General features: G+C 38.9%; 1 protein-coding gene across 1 annotated transcript; it reads left to right on the plus strand.

Moving 5' to 3' along the window:
• Positions 1-174: 174 nt before the first annotated feature.
• On the plus strand, positions 175-8,300 carry LOC116287651 (tectonic-3). The gene is made up of 14 exons (XM_031694338.2): positions 175-320; positions 471-582; positions 789-895; positions 1,378-1,520; positions 1,885-1,987; positions 2,050-2,168; positions 2,878-3,147; positions 3,973-4,101; positions 4,567-4,664; positions 5,363-5,500; positions 6,087-6,249; positions 6,806-6,904; positions 7,118-7,168; positions 7,671-8,300. Exons 1-14 carry the CDS (start codon positions 212-214, stop codon positions 7,836-7,838), a joined length of 1,809 nt encoding a protein of 602 aa, XP_031550198.2. The 5' UTR covers positions 175-211; the 3' UTR covers positions 7,839-8,300.
• The last annotated feature ends 691 nt before the right edge of the window (positions 8,301-8,991 follow it).

Consider the following 8,991-nt stretch of genomic DNA (forward strand, 5'->3'; position numbering starts at 1 on the left):
CATATTTTTGTTTTCATTTTGCGTATTTTTTTCATTTTGTGCTCAAAGCAAGGCCGCCTCTAATAAAAGATCGGTCTTTTCGCCTCCTTTGAGCTCTGTTGTTTTATTATTATCTTATTTTCAAGCATTTAAATCAAATTAAGTAATTTATCATGGGGTTCCTGTGGTTTTACCCACTGTTCTTTGCGCGCATTACATTCTTGCTTTCAAAATGGCGGCAATTTTGTTTTGGACGAGAATTTTGTGTATATTTTTATTTTGTGCTCAAAGTAAAGCTGCTTCTAGTAACAGGACCGTCTTCGCGTCTTCTTCAAGCTCAGGTATTTATAATTATTTTGGTTTTCAAGCAATTTAAAAAAATCAAATGCATCTATTTTTTTGTAAACCAAGTTTTGGTGGTATGGGGGTATACATGTAGTAAGCTTACTGAAATATTTTGGTTGAGGTCTGTTTTTGTGGTTGTTTTGTAGGATGTACTTGTGATCTCACTGGGAATTTTTGCGATACAAACTGCTGTTGCGATCCTGATTGCACTGCAGCGGAAAAGGAAGCTTTCACAGAGTGCAAGGACGCCGATGTCAAGTTTGTATAAATTTTTAAAAATTTTGTTTTAAAACTTCAAACTTTTAATTTTGAGCCCAAATAATCACTCCAAATATTATCAAAACTATAGCAAACGATCACAAAAGTAAAATATCCTATGCTTTTATTTTTTAAGTGAATTTAACCAAACATTAATGTCCAATTTCTTATCTTAGTTGTGTATACATTTTTCTTTTGATTGACAGCCAAGACAGCAGTGTCTGTGTGTCATCAGAGCTCCTCTTTACACAAAACACACAGTTTAAGACAAAGGCAACTGGCTCTGGTTTATTCTGCATCTACAGGGACAATTGTAAGTTCTATAAATTTTTAAATATACATTGGTTGCCATGGCAACATTTAGATTAAAGTTTCAGTACAACACAATGATTGGCATGGTAAAATATTGATAGGTCCTTTGCAGCCCAGTAATCACGTGCTGATTAATTCACTGAGAGCAAATGAATGAACATCTTGATTCTTATGGGTGAAATATACTGGTGAACAAACAAAATTTCTACGACCTGTTTCGAGATATCACAATAAAACTGCATTTTGTGACACACTGGTTACATATTTTTTCATTCAGTTCTTTACAAGTAGCTAAAAAGAATCACCAATTTAAAATAAAAATAAAAAATTTGCTCACCAGTACAGACACGTGACCGTTTACTTAAACTTCAGAGTTTCATCACATGACGTCATCCATCCCTTCTTGTAGCACTATAAGTCGCATAAGGCCTTGACCTGTGAAATGTGTATAGTTAGTACTGACTCAAAGCATTTTATTTTTAGATAGCTCTAGAAATCTTTATAATGATATCAGAAGTGCAAGCACTGCCGCTGAGTTTTCTGCACTTAAAGGCCAAACATCCAAAGCTGTTTACGAAAATATAGGGTTCACACAACCTCAGCCTACAGAAGTGTCCGCCTATAAGGTATTTGATTTAATAATACTAGTAAACTACATCTTTAGCATTCATCTCATATATCATAGGATGTACAGAGTAAGTTAGGCACAAAACTGTGGCCACAGGTGTTGTTGGTCTAGTCTCAATAGTCCCCTTCACAGTTCCCTGCGCCATCTTGAAAGGTAGCCAGGCCTTTGCATCGAAGCAAGACGAACGGTGACCTTGCAATGATATCAAGTTATTTCCATAGCATCCCACAGGCACATTCCTTTTGTATTCGTCAACAATATCATGAAAACAATTTCCTGATTGATTGAACCCTATTTTGTCATGACCCAAATTGCATGATTCTATTGATAACAACTCAAACATAAAACTAATCTTTCCCAAGGCAGGAGATCCTATCGTACTGGTTTTTGAAAATGGTGCCAAAGGTTTTCTTGCTCTTCCAAAGCCAGTGTTGACAAGAGAGTGTGGCGATGAAAACCCTGCAGGTAAGCTCATGTAATATTGAAAATGGCTGTGATAACTTGATGCTTATAAGTTTATTTTTTAGGATATTTACAAGATAGTGATAGTGAGTGCACAAGAGGGATTACAGACTTGGCTTCAAAGTGTAGCAGTTTACCTTACCTGGCAGCAAAGAGCTATTATACAGGATTTAAGGTTGCCAAGGTGATAAATATGGTTTGCTGTACTATTGGATTGTCACCTGACACATTCCCTCCATGCCTACTTTCCCCCTCTCTCCTTCACATGATCCCACCTTAGCTCTCCCCTCTCCATCTATCGGTACCCATCTATCCATCCCTACTTTCCCGTCTTCATCCTTCCATCCATCCCTTTCTGCCTCCCTCACTCCCTCCTTCTCATCATCCTTCCATCCATCCCTTTCTGCCTCCCTCACTCCCTCCTTTTCATCATCCTTCCATCCATCCCTTTCTGCCCCCTCACTCTCTCCTTCTCATCATTCTTCCATCCATCCCTTTCTTTCTCCCTCACTCCCTCCTTCTCATCATTATTCCATCCAACCCTTTCTGCCTCCCTCACTCCCTCATTCTCATTATCCTTCCTCCATCCCTTTTTCTCTCCCTTCTCTCCTCCATCAATTCCATTTTCATCCATCCCTTTCTCTCCCATGTAGTTGACCCATCAAACCACATATCCCACTCCATCTATCCATTCATCTATCCTTTTATCCTTTCCTATAAACATATAAACTCTCATCCATGAAACGATGGTTCTAGATTGAGGCTGAATTCAATGAAATATCTGAAAAAATCACTCCCAAACTCAACCTAGAAGCTTTCTTTCACCTTAGCAAAAAAAGGAAAGGACTATCATAAATAGACATCCAACTAAACTTTTATTCATATCTTCCCAGAATCCCTCCCTCTATTTTGGAAACACGACCAATGCAACAAGCACTGTGAACATCACAACAAGTGTTACCAATGCTACCAATTTTACCACTACATCAACACGACCTGTGACAACATGGCTGTTGAATGACACTCTTTTGTTGGATGTGAATGTCACTGAGCCAGTAATCTGCAAGAGTGAACTGGGAATTTTGAATGCTTGTGGATTTAGTGATCCTCCAAATCCTAGCTATGATGCTGCTAAGAAGACTTGTAATAATGTAGTATATGAGGTAAAATTTGTTTTCAATTTTCAGGGTTTCCTACTTACAGCTATTCTCAATCACAGGTGTTGCTCTAGCAATTGTTTCTGTTGCAACGAAGAATCTTTTGGTGGACGTCAATCACACGTGTTGCTCTAGGGATTGTTTCTGTCGCAACGAAGAATCTTTTGGTGGACGTCAATGAAGCCCTTTCCATGACATTCTATAGGCACGTGTCCTTACAGCTTTGTGTTTTCTGACAATGTCATGGAAACACCTTAATTGATTGACGTCCACCAAAACCTTTGTGCGACAGAAGAAATCGCTAGAGGGCGCGTGTGATTGAGAATGGCTGTAATGCTATTTGCATTTCAGCTTGGAATACGAATGAACGGTTTTCAATTTTGTTCAAGTTTGAGTTGTTGCGGCTTGTTGGAATGTAATGTAGTCTATCTTATTTATTGATTGGCTAATCATCTTAAACCTGCCATAGAAATGAGCTGTTGTGGCTTGTTGGAATATAGTTTGTCTTATTATATTATTGATTGGCTAATTATCTCAAACCTGCCATAGAAATGTGATGTTATGTCTCAGAATTGCAACTTTATCAAACTCAAATGAAAAAGGAAAATGTTCATGTTCCAAACTCAAATGCAAATAACAGAACCTGAAAAGAATGAGAGAAGTTGGAAAGTGGATGATAGAATGAACAATAAGTGAAAGAAATGGAGGAGAAAACAGGAATGCAACAATTCCAAGAGAGGTGCAATACAGCAATATGATTGCCAGTTGTAAATTCTTTACAGGAAAACGAGATTAAAGATTGAAAAGATTATTTTCTCTTGCTCTTCTCAGGTCAAATACACTCTTCAGTGGAATAGCACTACGGACCTGACAAAGGTTGGAGTAGAATTTGTGTTGGGTGCATTGTCCTCTGACAATAATTTACCTTTTCTACAAAAATATTCTATCAAATTCCAAAAGGTTTGTTCTAAGGTTTTTCGTAAATATTTCAAATTTTATTGATACCCTCTGGGCTGATTTAATTCAGGGTATGGCAAACTCACAGATTCAACCCTGAAACAACCCCTGGTCTGATCAAAGTCAGGGCATGGCTAACTCACAGATAGAACCCTGAAACAACCTCTTGACTGATCAACGTCAGGGCACGGCTAACTCACAGACCGAATTGGTATTTAGCATCTTGGGTTTTGTAGAGGGCAAAAAACTGGAGAACTCAGAAAAAGACCCTCCAATTAAGTGAGAGACCCAACAATATCTACCCAATAGCTTATCTGGGTCCAGGAATTGAACCTGAGACCCCAGAGGTGAGAGAAAAGTCCACTGCTACTAAGTCAGTCAGCTTGATTTCCAAACTTCTTAAACTCTGTTATGCATCCCAAAAGTAGCTGTTGATGTGAGATGCTATTTTTTATTTATGCATTCCAGGAGGGTAGTGAGCCATTTCAGAGGTCAGGGAATCCTGGTTATATTGTTGGTAAGCCTCTGGTAGCAGGAACACTACAAACTGATGCAGTAACCCAAAAGTATCCTTTTTCAGGCACTTTGATTTCCGAGATGGTCATCATACAATCTTACCTTTCTAAAATTCAAGCTCACTGTTGAAGAAAAAGAAAACAAGCAAGCATGTTGCCTCCTATGTAGACGTTCTTAGGATCTATCACAACCTCTGGGCTTATCAGTCAGGACCCGGGGGATGGGGTACTCTTGCCCATTTAGGGTAGGGATGTGCCGCTGAGCCCTCTGAACCATGACCCTGTTCCAGAGTAAAATCGCTGAAATTCATACCCTGTTCCAGAGCAAGATTGCTGAAAACCATAACCTTTTCCAGTAGTGCAAAAATAGATACCCTGTTCCAGAGAGGAGAGAGCGTGATTTCATATACCCTGCCCCAGAGCGAGCGTGATTTAATATACCTGTTCTAGAGTAGAATCGCTGAAAACCATACCCTGTGTGGCGGCATGTACTTGTATAGCAGTACCCCCCCCCCCCCCCCCCCCCCCCCCCGCGGGAGTCAGAATAACTCAGAGATAGAACCCTAAAACATTCTCTGGGCTGATCTACAGCTGAAAGACCTCTAGCGGGCTGACCTAAGCCATTGTGTGACTAACTAACAAATCAAAATTGACTTCTATGGAACTCTGTATATTCTATTGTAGTTTGTCAGTCACAAATAAGTAAACTATTATTTATTGACCATAACTTAGTCACCATCAACTTGTAGAGAAACAATACAGTTAAATATTGACCCGGCAACATGGTTGACAATAGCAGGGCCATCAGCTGATGGTTCTTGTACGAAGTCAACACAACGAGTACCAGTATCATTTGGTATTGATGTCCGAACTGGCTGCACAATAAGGTATGTTTTATTAGCCATCCCGATGTTGAGGGTAAATACTGGGTCGAATCGGCATTGCAGTGCATTGTGGGGCTGTTTAAGAGCCTCTGTAAGAGTCCCACAATGCACTGCAATGCCAATTCGACTCATTTCTTTTTTAACCTCGGAATGGCTAATAATATCTTATAGTGCAAACAACAGCACAGCAAGACCCCTCTGCTTATATTTCCATTAACTGGGGTATGCCACAAGTGATAGTATTGGAACCACTTGAAATGTTAAGGTTTATTTAGAGATAGCAACTAAGCACCTATGATAGAGTGAAGGCATTTAACCCGTGAAATAGATATTAGACTAATACACTTTAGTAGACCCTAATTACATTGTTTCTTTTGAGTATTTGACTATTACATGTTGACTATTATTTTCTTATTTCACGGGTTAAATGCCTTCACTGTAAATTTATGACCTAAGTTTAAAAGACAATGGCTCAAAAATTCTCTTCGCTTTATTTCTTACTAAGTTTTTAGCCCTCGCCTCCCTCGCCAAAACATTTTTTCACGATGGTTCAATACTTTTCATTTTTTCTTTCAAATTTATTCCTCAGTGTATCCCTGTCAACAAGTTTTTCGGCATGTCAGGTTCTTCAGGACACAGCTCTCAATGCCTTACTAAGCAGTGTACCTACACATGTAGCAACATTTGGCAACTCTGATGTTAACAAAGTTGGTGATTGGGTTAAGATTCTCAACACCAAGCCCTCACAAAAGGTAAAATGGTTTGTATTTTTAAGTGAAATGACATCTCTGTTGACGTGTCTTTGCTGTGCTGGGGTCTTAACCCTTTGCGAATTCTGTTCCTAGCTGTTCGGATAAGCAGTAATCTTGCTTTCCGTGTTTGTCTTGTGCTGTGACTGTGCGCTTTGATTGTTCATTGTCTTAAGAAAACTGCTCCTAAATCAACATCACAACTTAGAATATTATTCCAATGACACGGTTGCCGTGACGCTGTCGTTTGCCGTGATCGGAAAAGAAAGCGGAAAAATCTCCAAGTAGTAGATAAATAAGAAGGTTTGCAAAAGGTAAAGCGAAATGCAGGGAAACGATGAAACGTGGGCCTTCCGTTTGCGGGAAGAAGAACGCGATGCCTATTCTGTCCAAATGATCCGTCATCTCGCGCGTCGTGATTGACTTAACAGATGTCGTTAATCTTTACCGTGCTGAGTGGTAAGTTTTCTCGTTGCCTTAGAGAACTACCCCCGAATCAGCTTCACAACGCAGAATATTATTCCAAACATTTAATGAGGTGAATTTCTTGTATCGACAGGTTGAAGGAGGAAATGGTGTTTGTTCCAACATGGTGATGGGTTTAAAGATCGAGGTCCTTTACACAAACTTTGGATTCTTGGCCAATCCACAACCCAGGGTAATGGCTGTATTAGACTTTTTTTTGCTCACAAAACAGAAAGCAATCAATGCTCAGGACATAATCACTAGTCTTATGGCGTCATCGTTATGGCACGTCGTACCGTGTATGTGCTGCAAGTCAGTTCATACCTTCAATGTGACGTTTTTCACACTCGTATGTAATCTGATGTATTACTTATAATGTAATGGATTCTGTTTGTTTTTTATTCAGGTTGTAGGTGTACAGTATAAATATGACGATCCTAAAGACATTAAATATCAGGTATAAGCAAGATTTTTTAGTTCCTTTTAAGGCACGGACCACTGCGCGCAACGTTGAATGCAACCACGGAATTGCACCGTGTTCTTTCCTCTCTGACTGCGCAACTTTGCAGAAGCAGATTCAAAGGCTACTTCTGCAACGTCGCGCGCAACAAGCTTGCAATGTCGTCATGCTTTTACTGTTTCGTCGGCCAGAATCCTATGATTTTTAGCTTCTCATTATTTATAGTTTTGTTGTAGGAAGAAGTATATCGAAAACTCTTCTCCAACGACGTCGCATGCAACCGTTGCATTCTGTAACGAGACTTTTTTAATACTAACCTCTTTATGTACCTTGGGCGTAATGTTTTCCCATTTCAGACCCTTGTCATTTCCTTTGAGGATAAAATTCTTTGTTTGAGTTGTATCCATGTTCATGTGTCTTTTCGTGCACAACCGTAAACAAAAAAATGATGACTTCTATCGTCCACTTGTAAAAACAATGCCTGTTTTCTTTTTTCCAGTGTATTGGTCCATACTGCCAACTAGGCAACACAGCCTTGAATCGAACGTTTGAAGTGGTCACTTCCGTCGAGTTCATAGACGTGTCTACCAAACCAGACACCTTGATTAAGCCACGACCAACATTCGAAGCCAAGGCTCCCTCGGATTTCTTCTACCCGTTCCTTTAGGGGCTGCTTTGGGGTTTCTCTCTTGTTTCTTGGGCGGACTGCTTGTGGTGTGGAGAGTATTGCGGCTGGGAGAGACTGATAGCAAGCCTCTCCCCAAGCCTTTCACCAAGCCTTCTCCTACCCTTTATTACACAGGGATGCCAAGCGCGTAAGAAAAGAAAATAAGAGAAATGCCTACGGGAGAGGCTAGGGCTGGTATAACATTTAAAAAAAACACAAGGTTTTGGGCGACTGTTTGCGGAAAACCAAGATCTATGTTTGCAAGAAAAGATGCACAAAGTTAGGAAGCAATGAAACATAAAGCAAGAACTACAGTCGGAAAACGAGTGCGCGTCACTAGATCTGTTCGAATCTGTGAAAGCTAATACATATAATGTACATATGAAAGAAATAATTTGTAAATATAGACTGAGTTTGTACGTAATTTATTTCCGCTATGTAATAAAAGTTTCTTAATATCCATATGTTTGGGTAATTTGAGCAATATAGCCAGTGCGTACTAGATTAAGAATTTGGAATTACGGGGTTCGCCCAAAAATATTTATTACGCATTCTTAAAGAATCAGTCATGGACTGGAAGGGGTTAAATAGGCATTTACAGGCTTGACGCACAAAAGAATCGTGATCAAAACGAGTAAAGATTTTTTGACTGAGATCTACCGACAGATAGCAGTGGCGGATCCAGGGAAGGGGGGGGGAGGGGGGTTCGAAGGGTTCCACGGAACCCCCCTTGAAGGTTTGATCTTTTAGGTAATAGAAATATGTCTTATATAAATTTTGCTTATATCCACGAGGATAATGTTGAACACGAAATGATAAATATTTGCTGTTATAATGTTTAATTTTAGTTGGGACATGATATTATTTTATGTATATAGTTATATTTTTATGATTTTTATTGGTATTTCGTTTAGATTAGTTCCTAATATTGTTATATATGTATGTATATATATGAGTGTGTGTGTATATGTGTGTATATATATATATTTTATTACATATAATTTCGATTGTGATTACAATATTTATTATATTATAATTTTAGTGAATTAGATTAGATTTATTTTATATCATATATATTGTAATGCGCTGCTGATAATTTTATTGAAGCAGCGCAATATAAGTCAATAAATTATTATTATTATTATTATTTACC

The sequence above is a fragment of the Actinia tenebrosa genome, unplaced genomic scaffold (assembly GCF_029948245.1).
Source record: "Actinia tenebrosa isolate PJP-AT-01 unplaced genomic scaffold, QUT_ActTen_1.0 PGA_scaffold7__59_contigs__length_16204524, whole genome shotgun sequence".
Classification (NCBI taxonomy): domain Eukaryota; kingdom Metazoa; phylum Cnidaria; class Anthozoa; order Actiniaria; family Actiniidae; genus Actinia; species Actinia tenebrosa.